The sequence below is a fragment of the Girardinichthys multiradiatus genome, chromosome 7, assembly GCF_021462225.1.
Source record: "Girardinichthys multiradiatus isolate DD_20200921_A chromosome 7, DD_fGirMul_XY1, whole genome shotgun sequence".
Classification (NCBI taxonomy): Eukaryota; Metazoa; Chordata; class Actinopteri; order Cyprinodontiformes; family Goodeidae; genus Girardinichthys; species Girardinichthys multiradiatus.
Genome location: NC_061800.1, coordinates 7,987,132 through 8,003,105, shown reverse-complemented (window position 1 = coordinate 8,003,105; position 15,974 = coordinate 7,987,132). Strand labels below are relative to the sequence as shown.

The 15,974-nt window shown below is 40.3% G+C and overlaps 1 protein-coding gene across 14 annotated transcripts in view; it reads right to left on the bottom strand.

The window, feature by feature from the left end:
* caska (calcium/calmodulin-dependent serine protein kinase a) overlaps window positions 1-15,974 on the bottom strand; it is a 248,467-nt gene that overhangs the window by 62,601 nt on the left and 169,892 nt on the right. For 8 of the 14 annotated variants that reach the window (XM_047371389.1, XM_047371388.1, XM_047371394.1 and 5 more), the window contains exons 9-12: window positions 12,222-12,305; window positions 12,025-12,124; window positions 11,611-11,628; window positions 10,058-10,179 (exon numbers count right to left, since the gene is read on the bottom strand). In XM_047371389.1, coding sequence (XP_047227345.1) covers window positions 10,058-10,179; window positions 11,611-11,628; window positions 12,025-12,124; window positions 12,222-12,305 — 324 coding nt within the window. The remainder of the gene's footprint in view (window positions 1-10,057; window positions 10,180-11,610; window positions 11,629-12,024; window positions 12,125-12,221; window positions 12,306-15,974) is intronic. The other 6 variants (XM_047371390.1, XM_047371398.1, XM_047371399.1 and 3 more) reach the window with 1 other exon arrangement.

Genomic DNA, 15,974 nt, shown 5'->3' with positions numbered 1-15,974 from the left:
TTGCATGTTGAGTAGGTGAAAATTAATAAATATTCACATAGATAAAGAGAAAGCGTTTGGTGTTTCATTGTGTGCAAAAAGTGATGTGTCAGTCAAAATAAGGTTCAAGTTCCACACGTTTCGGCAGAAACGGTCGATTAAACAGTGACATCTCCGGCAATAGTTATTAACTATTACGGAGTATTCAACGGTTGTAATTGTCAGAGGCGTTGAGCCACAATTACAACACCAGAAATATCTCTGGTCTCGATTTGTAAATGAGGATTTATGGTTAAGAAATAGATTTTGTCAGATTATGATTTGTAATTATAATTATTGATCCAGATTATTCAATCAATAATCATACTCCCAACACCGACCATTTTTGTAGATTATTGTTCACCCATCAACCTTCAAAGTCAGCACAGAAAAAAACTATTTAAAACCACAGCCCCCACACACCTTTGATGGGTTACTGGCCACTGTATAAAATAGATTTAAAAATTGTAGCTTTAAAATAAAACAAAATAAAATTGTAGTCGGCATGATGTGCTGAATCTGTTTTGTAACATATTCAGGGTAAGCAATATATAAATCAGCACTAGTTAAGCTCCCTGAGGAGTAGATGTGTGCTTTTGCGGCTTGATCCTGAAGAACATAAACATGCAAAAATTTTTCTTCTGAAAATATTTGGAGTAGAAGTATGCAGCTGTCTCTTGGGCCCACCATCAAGTCCTTCGCTATTTGTCCGATCTACCTGAAAAACATCGCAGGGAATGATGGACACCTGCGGGGAATAAATATGGACCAAGCTGTAGCACATAATTTCCAAGGAATTGAAAGCTTTCTTGTGAAAACAGAAGAAGAATGAACTGAATGGTAGTGCAGACCCTGACAAAGAAGGAATGAAAGAAGGTGACCTTGTCCAATGGATAACCATTGTCTTTTAAACTATGTAGCTGTTTGGGTCTTTGTGCATGTATTAGATGGGAAAGACACGACACCAGAAAGTATCAGGATAAAAGCAAGCCAACATTGATCATTTGAAATTCAATTCAATATAGATGCTACCATGAGATTTGACAAAGCTAAACACACTTTCTGACAAAACTCGTCGTCGCCGTCTTCCGCTTCATCCAGAACTGCATCGCGGGGGCAGCAGACTCAGTAAAGACACCCAGACTTCCCTCTCCCCAGACACCTCCTCCAGCTCCTCAGTGGGAAGCCCATGGCGTTCTGAGGCCTGCCGAGAGACATAGTCCCTCCTTGAACTGGCACCTTAGCGTGGTGGAGGGGTTTGAGTGCTGGAATGATCCTAAAGGCTATGTCGTCCGGGGCTTAAATGCCCCTGGTAGGGTCTCCCATGGCAAGCTGGCTCTGCGTGACAGGTCAGACGCTTTCATGAGAACCACTAGAATGAGTCACGTGAAGTCGCCTGGTACAGTGGTCCCACCCTGGAGCCAGGCCTGGGGTCAGGACTGGTGGCCGGGTTAGTCCTCACAGGACCCGGCTGGGTCAAGCCTGAACGAGAGACGCAAGGATCCCCGAGTGGGCCCACCACCTGCAGGGGGAACCATGAGGGACCAGTGCAAAGAGGATTGGGCAGCAGATGAAGGTGGAGACCTCAACAACCCAGTCTCCGGATGCTTAAACTGGCTATAGGAATGTGGAATGTCACCTCGCTGGAGGGGAAAGAGCCTAAGCTTGTGCCGAAGGTCGAGAGATACGGGCTAGAAATAGTCAGGCTCACCTCTATGCACAGCGTGGGCTCTGGAACCCAGCTCTTCGAAGGAGGTTGGACTCTCTTCTACTCTGGGGTGGGTTTGCTTCTCGCCCCCTAACTCAGCCATCTTGTGTTGGGGTTTACCCCTGTGGATGAGAGGGTTTCACCCCTGCACCTTCATGTCGGAGACAGGTCTCTGATTGTTGTTTCGGCCTACTGGTCGAGTGGTGGCACAGAAAACCTGGCCTTCTTGGAGTCCCTGTCGGGCATGCTGGGTAGTGCCCCTTTTGGAGACTCTGTCATTCTGCTGGATGACTTTAACGCCCACATGGGAAATGACAATGATATCTGGAGGGGTGTGATTGGGAGGAATGGCCTACCTGACCTGAATTGGATTTCATAATTGGATTTCAGTGGCAGTAACAGATTGTTCATAATGAACACCATGTTCAAGCATTTGTGCATCAGTGCACTTGGCGCCAAAATTACCTGTCGGCTTTGAAGCGATTCGCCAATACTGTTTACAGTGGTGGGGAGCTGCTGACCTTGACTGCAGACACAATCAGGCGGTGGAAGGAGTACTTGAAGATCTCCTCAACCCTGCCGTCATGCATTCCCTGGTGAAGGCAGATGCTGGGGACTCTGGGTTGGACTCTTTCATCACCCAGGCTGTAGTCACCGAGGCATTTAAAAAGCTCCACGGTGGTAAGGCTTCAGGGGTGGATGAGATCCGCCCTAAGTAACCCATATCTCGGTATGTTTTGGGGCTGTTGTGGCTGACACGCGTCTTCAACACTGCATGGCAATTAGGGACAGTGTCTCTGGACTGCCAGACCCAGGGGGTGGGTCCCCCTTCATAAGAAGGAGGACTGGAGGGTTTGTTCCAACTACAGGGGGGTCACACACTTCAGCCTCCCTGGTAAGGCCTATGCCAGGGTATTGGAGAGGAGAGTCTGGCCGATAGTTGAACCTCGGCTTCAGGAGGAGCAGTGTGGTTTTAATTCCGACCAGCTCTACACCCTCTACAGGGTGCTCGAGGGTTCATGGGAGTTTGAGAAAACACATGTGGACCAACTAGTCCACATGTGTTTTGTGGACCTGTTTGCAAATAAGAGTAGAATGGACTGATTGATCAGCCGACTGGGTCAGTGAATGCAGTGATACCGACGCTGTGCCTATTTGTTGGGGTGATGATTGACCTGAGCCAAAAAGTAAAGTTTTCAATTGACCAGTCAATCTACATTCCAACCACCTATATAATAAGAAATCGTAAGAAAGCCGGCTCGTCTGTTGGATCACACTCCAAGTACATTACTGAGCCTAGAGCCCATAACTGTATCGTTGTTTCCCCACAGTTGCTTCCTTGGAGCACTTTAATACATATTAACAACAGCAGACAAGGTGAATCCCATGACAGCTGCAGTTCTAGAGATGTTCTGACCCAGTCATCTAGCCATAATAAACTGACCCTCATCAAATTCACTAAAATTCTTATTCTTGCCCTTTTTCCTTCTTCTAACCAATCAGCATTTAGAAGAAAATGTTCACTTACTGCCAAATATCTCCCACCTACTAACAGTGGCCATAATTAATGTTATGCCTGATCAGTATTAGTAATTTCACATGAAAATGAACTAAAGTTTAAAAAGAAATAGTAGATAATGACTACAGAAATCAAAAGAAAACCTTGTATTTGCAGGTATGCATATGTTGTTTCAACAAATGCAGAATAATACTGTCATGCACAGAAAAAACCTCACAGTCTTGTGAATATATGAATATATCTATATCTATATCTATATCTATATATCTATATATATATATATATATATATATATATATATATATATATATATATATATATATATATATATATATATATATATATATATATATATATATATATATATCTTAAGATGAAAACCCCATATCTTCAATACTGAATACTGACAGGTGTTTATTCTCCATCTCATGTAGCTCAGAGGAGCCTAAGGAACTGTAGGAAGTACCACAGGGGAAAAGAAAAAAAATAATACTAAAGCACCTCATTATGCATGTCACACACCAAATACACACACAGTAGGTGTTGAGCTCACTGCAAATTTACCTCGAGGTATCGCTTGACAAAACGTGGTTCCTGCAAACACGTCAGGGGAGAGTAAAACAGGAAGTAAACACCAGCAAAGCTCCCAAAAGCAGCGAGGCTCGACGGACAAACACCAGCAGAGTGCAAATGAGTTCTAGTGCTCCATCCGAACATCGTCTGCAGGATGTCTGAGCACCATGGTGGCTGTCTGTGAGTGGTACTGAGGCCTGACAACAGCCTTTTCTCAGAGCAGGGGAGGGGTGAGAAAGTGAAGCTGAAAAGGAGACATCTGCAGCTCCCACCACCACTGCTTCACACACACTTTGACCTATTGAGCCACTAAGAATGCATACACTCACACACGTTTCTGTTCAACTCAATCTGTGCATGCTCCCTAGGATTCCTTATTTTTCAGGCTTGCAGGGTTCATCTGCATGTAAGATAATTTAAACTGGTCATAAAACTTGTGTTTTCACCTATTCCAGAGATGCTGCTCAAAACAGTAAGAATATGGTCTATTGTCATCTGGTTCTTAGCCGGGTCCACCCGTCTGCACTTAAAGCATGATCACACTTAGCTGTTGATCAGGCATGGGCAGCTAAAACATTTGTTCCCATCAAAATAACATATCTTCCCAGTGGGGATGATGCTGTTATAGCAGGAAAATGTCAGACATCATTTACCACAATTTCCAATGAAGTCACCCCATAGATATTGAGTGGGAGTGCTTGCAGTCCAAAAGAAAGCAAGAAAATATACAGTGTCCTCCTCTATGATTTGTACTTCTGATAAAGATGTGTAATGCCTTAAAACATATTAATCTTTTACAGCAGCATACTAAAAACACATTGAAAACGTATAACAGGCCCACAGCATCACTGACCCTCCACCATGCAAGATTAATATATCTCCTTATCAAGCCTTGTTTGTTACAGTTCATTGTCGCTTAGTCTTCAGATATGGGAAGGATGAGACAAATAAACCTGATTTATGAAGATCAAGGTAAATGAACCATAATCATACAGAACTTTCTCTGGTCTTTCCAATTTTGAAGAATGGCTAAGGAAAATGTTATATGTGCCACAATATATTAATATTCTTCCCATGGTTTATAATTTAAAAGTTGCTAGACTATCTGATGAAAAAAAATAGGCCAAAACTAAAAATATATAAGTCATACAGAATGAACAGCAGTTCCACTCAGGAAATGGATGTAAACGTCCAAATTTGAATCATTCTGGCATTTAGCACACAAAAATAATTTGGTAATTCTAACTGACCTGAAACAGGAAAAGTTTAGTCTTAGTGTTAAACAGTGAAAGCTAAAAAAACAATTATATGTCTTTTGATACAGTGTTTGCAAGCATTTAGTTTTAACTGTATCATTATGCCAAGAATGGCACCTGTGATTCTGTAAAGAACATTAATTTATTAATGTAGTAGATTTTTTAATTTATTTTAAGACCAGACCGTTGAACAGCTGAAAAACTGGATTCAACCAGGGTGGACCCAGCTATGCTAGTCTACATTTGTTTATATCATCTAAAAATAAAGGCGGTCAGTTAAGTTTCTGAAATGCAGTTCCTCTATATTTCTAACTATTAGCAACACATTTCCAGCAAGTCTGAATCAGCAAACTTCAAGCTCCTCTGTCAAACACAATGTGGTTAACCTATTCTTCCTTGGAGATGAGTCTGTGGCTGTAAACATGGTTGAACAGAAGGCCAGGGGTCAGAAACAACTGAGGCCATCTAAACTAGATTTTTGTGGTTTGTAAAGTCTGCAGAGGAGTAGAAACAGATTTCACTTGATGAGTATTATCCATTTTAATGCAGCACTGGTGAGGCCTCATAGGCTTGATTCAAGAACTATTTGTACTAATGACTAAATTTCCCAGAATGAACATTATTCAATTATTATTATGAATAATAATTAAATAATAATTGGTAAATAAATATGAGTACTGAATTTACTGATTATTAGACCTGTGAAATATCTGTAATTGTTAGATGCAGATTGATGGTGTTGGTTAATCTGCGAAAAAGAAGGCAAAAAACAAAATTTATTAAATGTATTTGCACACATAAAACCGTTGTGCTGTCTATAGGCATTGGTGCCAAATGCTAATTCCCAGGCCCAGTCCCTAGTAAGGTTTTTAGAAGTTAACTTGTCAAACTAATAACACAAATTAACCTATTGAGATCTAAAATAAGACTTCATCAGGGCAAGACAGAGACACACAGGACAAACAACCATGCACACCTAAAGGCTATTATAAAGAGACCAATTAACTTAACAGTCACGTTTTTGGACTGTGGGAGGAAGCCAGAGTACCCAGAGAGAACCCATGCATGCACGGAGAGAACATGCAAACTCCATGCAGAAAGACCCTTGGCCGGGAGTCGAACCCAGGACCTTATGGCTGCAAGGTGCAGTGACCATGTAAAAGCAAACATGAAGACTACAAACGACAAATGCATAAAACTATTAAAGCTTTTATCGAAGATTTTACAATAATGCCACTTCATTGGCTTTTGGTCCAAACCTTTAAATGCTTGTTTGTGCAAGGGCATCACAGGCTTTAAAACTGGATAGTTTGGCCCCAGACAGTTACACAAAAAGAAAAAATGTGACACAATTAAAACATGCAAATATATTTTAGCAGCATGTACCAGCAAACATGATCTTATCTCTTAGACAAAGGCAGTTTAGATGATTTTTTTTACAGTTATAGAAACTTTCCTAATATGAGCTTCAAATTAAAGTTGGCAATCCAAAACAGCACCCATATATTTGAAATCATCTACTTTTTAATTTCTTTGTTGTCAATTAGTACAATAAAATTACTGACTTTTTGTCTGATGAACACATTGAGACTGTTTTGGTCCAATTCAAGGACAGAAACTTTTCATTAAACCGTTGTAAGACTCCCACTAATTTCCCTGTTTCTTTCCTCTGTGGCCCACTGTGGAGTGTTTGCAGTAATGACACCATCATCTGCACACATATTGCAATGAACATCTTTACAACTTTCATGAAATTCATTAATATGAAAACAAAGCAGCAGTTGTCCCAAAATTGATTCTTGTGGAACATCCATTTTACAGCTTTGAAAAGTTGTAAACAAAAACAATAAATAAAACACTTACAGGCTAAAGAAAATACTAATAATGTAATAATGTTAGTTATTTACACCGTAATAGAACGTCTAACACTTAATGTAACTTGATGAGTCTAACCTATAAAACAAGAACAGAAGCCTCACTTCTGACAGAGAGAGAAGAGGAGCAGCTCATCTGACACACAATAACTCAGTGATGCACACCAGAGAGTAGTTACAGTGCTTTAATCTCTGTTTGACTGAAAATGAATTTAAACTGTATGTAAAATAAAAACTTTAAACACAAGTCAATTGTTCTCAGTCTCATTTAAACTGCAAATTCCCAGAACCTCTTGATTAATGACCTGTTGGACAGCCTGGCTTACATATCAGAAAAAGGGCTGAGCAAAAAAACGGTGAGAAGGAAACAGGGCCAGCCATTAGGAAGGCAAAAAGACAACATTTATCTAAGGTCTTCTCTATTCCCTACATATGGTTGTGATGTGGTGACGCAGCAGCAAGTCACCAGTCTGCAGCTGGGGCCTGCAGCTCAGCTGTTTATGTCCATATTTGAGTCACAGACAGGAGTGGAGAGCAGATAGCTGACTGTTAACAGTCAGGCTGAAAGCATGTGTGGGAATCAAGAGACAGATTTCATGACCTGTCTAAAAACAACAAGAGCCTTTTAAATGGCCCCCAGGAAAAGAAGATGAGAGAGGAACCTTTCTTGATAATTCCCAGTATTAGCTGAAACCTAAATCACCGAAAGAGACACCAAATACTCTCTGATAAGGAGAGCAGTACAAACACATACAAACTGGGTTATGTGCGCAAAGCTGATCTATAAACCAGGTGCAAATCAAACTGCATGTGTAAAATGGGCGGAACAGCGCACACAAATGTTTTAGCATGGTTGCCTTCCTGAATATGCAAAACATATCCTGATGACCAGAACTCACAAATATATGGGAGGGGGACATGCAAATGTAATTACTTACCACCCGTAATGTGATTTATTAAACCTGAAATGGACTGTGGGTCCAGTTTTTCCATCTTAATTTAGCACCTTTGCGGTCTGAATGAAAAGCTCGCTGGGTCTGTATTTGGACCGGAATCCAGGGTTTGGGGACCCTTGGTTTAGATCAAAGTATATTCATGGATTAGGATGACCCAGTCAAAGTTCAAACCTAAATCCAACTGAGAATCTGTGGCAAAACTTGAAAATGTATGTTTACATATGATCTCTATTCGAGCTCAATGAGCGTGACCTTCTTCACAAAGAAGAATGATCAAACATTTCAGATTCCAGATGTTCAAAACTGGAAGAGACATAAATCAAAAGCAGCTTTAATTGTACTAAAGGTTAGTATTGACTAAAGGGGGCTGAATATAAATGTACGACACACTTTACAGATTTCTCTTGGAAAAGCAGAAGTAAAACAAAATACCATTTTCCTTCCACTTCACAATAATACAATCATATAGATCATATGGTCTATCATATAGAATACAAATAAACATGTGAGGGTTTAGGATAAAGATAAAACGTTAAAAGGTCTGATTATGAATACATCTGAAAAGGCGCTGGATTTGTAGAGAGACAGCAAGCGTGAGAGTATTGTGAGATCCAAGTGCTGCAGTTTCTATGACGATTTTTGGGGTTATTTTCTTTTTTTTAGCTGTATATTTGTTTACATCCAGTAAGACATTCTCTATTGCGCAAAAAAAGTCGACACTTATCAAAGAAAATTTCACCTTGAGGACAAACTGAAGTAAAAGCTGCAGATAAAAGAGGATTTTAGTCGACTTTGACTAAAACTCAGGAAGAAAACTTGAAATGTCAATAAATGTTTTCTGTTCAAGAGCAAAGAAAGGTTTATTGTCTAACACAATTAGACAGAAGAGCATCCCGACTTGCCGGCTCATCAGCATATCGCATAACTGAACTCAAAGTTCTGCAACAGCTGAATGACTTTAAGATGAAGTGTTTGTGCAGAATACAAGTACAACTCACATGTAGATGCTTGATGGCTTGTTAATTTCAATCAAAAAGCAGACAAACCACCCCCAGTGTTACTGTTTACAGACACACAGGGGTATTAATGCACACAACCACAAAGAAGCCCTGACATGACAGACCTTGGAGAGGTTTCTAGGAATCCACCCAGCGAAACTAATCTCGTCAGTGCACCCTGGATTAATAACTATCAATACGCATATTCCTACCACTGTGTCAGCACTGCTGCCTTGCAACAAGGTCATGGGTTTGAATCCTGGTCTGGTGTCTTTCTACATGGAGTTTGTATGTTCTTCCTGGGTATTCGCGGGTCATCTACAGGTACTCCGGCTTCCCACCGGCACTCCAAAAAGTGAAAATTGTGCAAACATGGTTGTTGGTCCAGTGTGTTGCCGAGTTGCCCAGGGTGCACCTACAGTACTAGACTATGCTACAGCAAATACCTGGATGCTGCCAGAATTTGTCTATATATTTGTTTTGACACAGGTGGGGTGAATTACAGGTACACTGGGTGCTTCAATACCCTTGTGTAGGGTGCAGGTTTGTTAGGGCTCTAAGTTACTACTCTCAGACAACATTTCTATTGACCTCCTCCTCACTGGATAAATTGCTATATAAAAGCTATAATTTACAATCTTATGAACTCGCCCTCATGCCAAATACTTTTTTACTATTACCTTCTTCTTGGGTGGCCATTGTAGGCAATAATGGCTGAATTTGGTGCTTCATACAAGGTAATCACTCATCAGCAACTTCCTATAGTGTTCTCATCTGCCTTTTATTTTGTTTCTTTTCTACACATTTCTCTCTTTCAAACCTGGAAATTAAAATATTGATTGTGAGCTCCAAACCCAAACACAATGAAAAGGAAAAATGGTAGAAATGATGGTATATGCCTTTAGAGCCTAAATGAGAAGTTGTAGGTTTGAATAAATCAAGTTTCTTGACATAATGAGATCCAAGTCTGTCTCTCTTCCACATCCTCTAATCAGAGGCTTTGAGGTCACATGACAGCTACAGTTAATGTCAAACCAACCATAGATTGCCTCTTGATGTTTCAGTGTATTATTATGTAGACACAGCACAGACAGCACTGAGCCACAACAGACAGGTCAGGGGTGTGAACACATACTGTCTGTGTGGGACACTTACATCAAGCAGTGTGTGTAGATGCTGGTCCTGGAACACACTGTGCAGGAAATCCAGATCCTTTTCACTGCAGTCTGTCAACGCGTGGATCTCCTCTAAACTGTCCAACACCTGAGACACAGCACCTGCAAGGTCACAGTCAGAGGTCAATGAGTCAGCTTCAGTTCTTTAGAGTTCATGCAAAGCACTGAGGAAGCTTTAATACCTCTTTTTCACATTTTGTCATATTACCACCACAAACCTCAATGTATTTTTGAGTCTTTTTATGACAGAGCAACACAAAGTAGTGAGTTACAATGAAGAAAAAAAAAGGTAATTCTTTTGCATTCTCACAACCTGATTTCTGATCGTTGTTCTCGCAAAGAATAACAATATAAATACAATGAATCCAAACTGCTATAATTACAAACTTGTGGAAAAAGATGCTTTGGTCAGATGTGACCAAAGCTGAAGTTTTTGTCCTACATGCAAACATGTGAGGTGAAAAACTAATTCTACGCATCCCCCTGAACACACACTGTGATACATGGTGTTGGCAGCATCATGCTGTGCGGACACTTTTCTTCAGCAGGGATGGGGTATGGTCAAAGCTGATGGCTAAATGGATTGAGCTAAAGTCAAGACAACCTTGGTAGAAAATCTATTAGAGGCTGGAGACGACACAAAAATTGGAATCGCCTCATTTTTCTTGTGTTTCTATTTCACTGCTAACACTTTATTGCTATTCTTACCCCATTATATGACATCATAGTTAGTCTTACTGGTTCCCATATTTTTTGGCTTTTTCCAATGCTTAGCCACTTTCTCTCATCAGCTACCACCCACTCTCTTTCCTAAGTTTATCTCATCCAACCCTGCTGTTTTCTTCCTTACACACAAAGCAATACAATGAATGCAGCGCATTTACAGCCAAGTAATTATATGGGTTTCTAGGTTTATTTTCATCTCAAACATACAGTACATCTAGACCAACAATTGAAGGGTTTACATCAAAGTATATTCGTGTGTTAGAATAGTCTAGTCAAAGTGCAGACCTAAATCCAATTAAAAATCAGTGGCAAAACTTGTATGGTCACAGACGCTCCCCATCCAGTCTGACTGAGATTGAGCTATTTTGCAGAGATGAAAGCGCAGGCATTTCTAGATGTTTAATGCTGGTGAGACATACCTTCAAAGACGTGCTCCTGTAATTGCAACAAAAGGTGTCTATAGGGTATTAACTTTGTGAGGCCATATCAATGCAGGTCACATTTTCAATTTGTTTTTGTTGTAAAAATGTGAAAACCACGATTTCTCTTTTTTTCTCCATCACTTTGTTGCCCTACTTTGTGTTGGTTCCTCACATAAAATCTAAATAATATTCATCGACAAAACATGAAACATTTAAGGAGAAATATATTTGCAATGCACTGTGTGCAAAAGTCTGAAGCACTGATACATCAGCTAAATTATTACAGCTCATTGGGACACTTAAAGCTAGCGTTCTTCAAACAACAAAAACAACTTTCTGCTGAATTCAAAGAACCCCAATATACAGGAACCACACAGATACCTACGTTCTGCTGCTAGAAGTCCTAGCATATGCGAAGCATTAACAGAGAGAGACACAAAGAAATACAGTGAGACAGAAGGTTTACCATTTGTTTCAAAACAGTCAGAAACAAGGATATAATGTCCACTCAGAATATCTGAGCTTTTAAAGTGTACCGCTACCAAACACTGCAAAATAAAACCAAGGATAAACATTTCCTGCAGCAATGCTTAGCTTTCGCAGCATCTATTAACCTGTAGAATGGGATAATGAACGCATTCCCCTGTGTTCACTTTCTGTGTCTCTCCTGCTCATTTAACAGCAGCTGGAGAGGAACAGCCAGTTTGCAGAGAAAGCAGGAATACAGAAGAGAACAAGAAGAAAGGATAAATAACAGGAGATGGTTGTCCTCGAGGAAAGTGTGAGAGTTGAAGGGCACCTGAGGAGGAGGGGTCTTCAGAGAAGTCGTGGAGTTCCTCTGGTGGATCTCCGTAGAAGGAGTTGAACTTGTGACTGGACACTGCAGCCAGCACAGCTCCCTGAAATGACACGAGGAGCATTAGGATCATAAGGCCTCATCATCGCATGCAGGCATTCTATACTGTGTGGAAGCAGTGGAAGCGGACAGATGGGAACCTTGAGCTTCCGTCTGGCATTGAACTTTCTCAGCTGCTCTACAGTCTCTGGCAGATGGATTTTGTAAGCGTACCGGTCCCTCTCCTGCAGAAAATAAGAAAAAAACCTTAACAATCTTCGGTTTTTCTTGGTATGACATCATTGGTGACCATTTTATATCCTTTCAACGTTTACTTCTAGTCCTGCTGCTTTAACTCTACCTCCACAGAGGTCCAATAAAAACTTCATATCCTAATATTTACAACCGAAATGTTGAATGAAACTAACTTAGAATCTGATCTAAATGTGCCCAATGTGTTTGGAGGGTGGATGTAATATATTTGTTATTTGCTTTGAGCAGAGAGCAGTAAGTTATGTAGGAATGCTATCGTAATAATGACTCTGGAGGGTTACAAAGTAGCAACGAGCTTCAGAAGCAACAGAAAGGTTTAACCGATTTCAGAAAATTGCCTTATTTGATTATTTTTAGGTTCCAACATCTATCTGCCTCGGGGTGTGATGGTTTTGGAAATGATGACCTTCTACTGAAGACTAGGTAGGAATATTTTCAATCTAGAAAATTCAGACAGACTCCAAAGAGTTACATAAGTTTCCCCGGAAAGTAGAATTGGAAAGTAGAAGGAACATGATACATAGATAAAAAAAAAAAATTAAAAAAAAATCTGAAAAGTGTGGTGTGCATGTGTATTGAGCCTGCCCGAGCCGATGCTTCATAGAAGCACCTTTCTCTGCAGTTATGGCTGCAGGAGTTTTGTCTTGTTACAGATTATCAGTAGATCTGGACTTTGACTGGGCCATTCTAAACTATTCCATTGTAGCTCTAGCTGTAAGTGTAGGGTCGTCAGATCAATAATCACAGGGATGGAGATTTTTGCCAAAATATTGGTTATTGATTTATTTTTTATTCTCTAGACTAATTACTGTGTTCACTGGTAGGAGCCAAAATCAAGCAAAAGCTTTGTTTTGGAGTTGAAAAGGTTAAAGGTCATTTCTACAGATGGATTATATAAGAAGATAGCTTTAAGGTTTGTTTTTATCCCGCTGGTTTTGAAGAAGGGTCAGAGGCTGAGTCACGGTTCACCAATGAATTAATAGTAATTAGGTACCAAATTTAAAATATCCCAGTATAATGTATCATGTATATAACTATAGCTATATACATGATAAATATGCTATACTGAGATGTGTGTGTGTGTGTGTGTGTGTGTGTGTGTGTGTGTATCACGTATATAGCTATAGCTCAGATATTTAGAGAAAACATTTTTAAGCCATATCGCTTAACCCTAAGAAATGGACTTTATTTACTGAGAGGTGACCTCTGTAGGCAGTAGGTTATACTGGATTTTACTCTGCAGTAACAGATTAAAAGAGGATTGATACAAATGCCTGCCACACTTTTCAGATCGTAATTTGTCAAAAGAAATTTCAAACACATCCATCCTTTTCCTATCTCTTCATAGAGTCACTACCTAAAATCCCAATACATTATATCACGTTAAGGCCACAAGATGGGAAAACGTTGAGGGATTATGAATATTTTGCTATGTAACGTATGTAAAGACCCAGGAAAAAGAAGATCCGATTGTCATTCCATCTATTTACAGATTTCTCAAAACCAAATGTCTTCTTCTGAACTTAATCATGTTTTACCGATTCAGTCAACAACACATTTCCTCTGTGCTTATATGCAATCGTGCATATAGTTGCATAACGGACATGCTTTCAGACTCTAATATCAAATTTCTCAAAACCAGATGTCTTCTTCACAACTTAATCAAGTTTATATGACTGTCCTCGCTTTGATGCATTGTATGGATGTCCAAAACAAAACAAGTGCTTTTGTTCATCGAAAAATAAGCTGAGCTTTACAGGTTTGACATCAGTTCACATGTCTTTGGTACATATAAATCACGTAATAATGTCACATTCATGTGTTTAAATGAACAAATCAAAGCATTAGAAGTATTTTCATTCCACTCAGTCTTCATCCTGACCAAAACATGGCACCAACAAAAAGGCTTGAGAAAAGGGATGTTCCCAGGGTGTACTAAATATTCCTGGGCTCCAAAGCTGCTGCACAAAGTTCATGTGAAACAGTGTATTTTAGACTTTACAGCATCCTATTCATTAGAGTGATCTGCTTCTTAAGTCAGTTTTTGTAGCGTAAAGCTGACTTAGAGGATTTGAACTAATAAAGCTTCCCTGAAGTTTCCTGGTTTCCTCTGCTGTAATGATAGCAGTCAACTTGAAGGAGACATATCATGCAAAATCCACTATTTTAGCTTTTAAAAACATTTTGTTGGGTACTTTGTCTATAGGAGTGCCAAAAAGTTGAATTTAGTCTCTTCAGGTGCTGCAGAGATATCTTTGTATTCTGTTTGGGTCATATGTTTCAGTCCATTCAGTTTTCATCTGTAATAGTTTTCCAACTGTTAATTCGAAGTCAGTGGCGATTGCTCTAAGACTGCAAGGGGAGTTCCACTTCCCCTAAAATGTCAATAAATAAGTGATCAAATATATACTGTTGTGTGTACATGTCATTGACTAAATATCCGCTACAACGCGTTCAACTTTTGTTCAGAATCAGCTTCTTATCACTGGTAATGACGTGGCTTTCCTCACTCATTCCCGCAGCTTCACAGTGCTTTAAACAGTGAGTTCAATAGCGAAGCAAAAATGCTAGGCTTTGTCCCGCCCATTGGACGCTCAGCGTCTCTGGGCGTCTAGGGGGCAGTGGGCCGGCCTCGGCTGGCCCGGACGCTCAGCTTCTGCATGATGATTGGATGATCATCATGCAGAAGGATAATCTTTGACAGCGAAATGAGAAAATCAGCTATCTTGAAATTGGGCTTCCCCTCCTTGAAAGACCAGCATCCGCCGAAGTATGGTCGTAGTATTTGCTGCAAAAAAGCTAACTATGGTCATGAACGTCCAGCTGATCAACTTTGTGTATCCGCCATATTTATTTCTTGCTGTGATTTTGTAGTTGTGCTGACCTTCCCTCCATCCAGGACTTATACAGGTCTAGGGTCAGGAAAAGAGCTGCTAAAATCTCTGCAGACCCCACACACCCTGCACATAAACTGTTTAGAGTACTACCTTCAGGCCGCCGCTACAGAGCACTGTTCACTAAAACCAGCCGCCACAGAGACAGTTTCTTCCCCCAGGCTGTTTCTCTGATGAACATTTAATAGAGTACCAAACAACAGCATACAGATGTTGCAAATCCACCTTTTTATTTATATATGTGTATATTGTATATAAATGGTAAATGGACTGAACTTATATAGCGCTTTTCCAGTCATACAGACCGCTCAAAGCACTTTACACTAGAGCCACATTCACCCAATCGCACTCACTGACGCTTACACATTCATACACCGATATGCAGATCTGTAGGCAACTTGAGGTTAAGTGCCTTGCCTACAGACCCCACACACCCTGCACATAAACTGTTTAGAGTACTACCTTCAGGCCGCCGCTACAGAGCACTGTTTTCTAAAACAGCTGCCACAGAGACAGTTTCAAGTGCCTTGCCCAGGGGCACATCGACATATGGCAGGAGAAAGCTGGAATCGAACCCACAACCTTCTGATTGCAAGACGACTACTCTTCATACTGAACCACAGTTGGCTGGGCAGTGAAACTGAAACACCTAGTTTTAGACCACAATAATTTATTAGTATGGTGTAGGGCCTCCTTTTGCGGCCAATACAGCGTCAATTCGTCTTGGGAATGACATATACAAGTCCT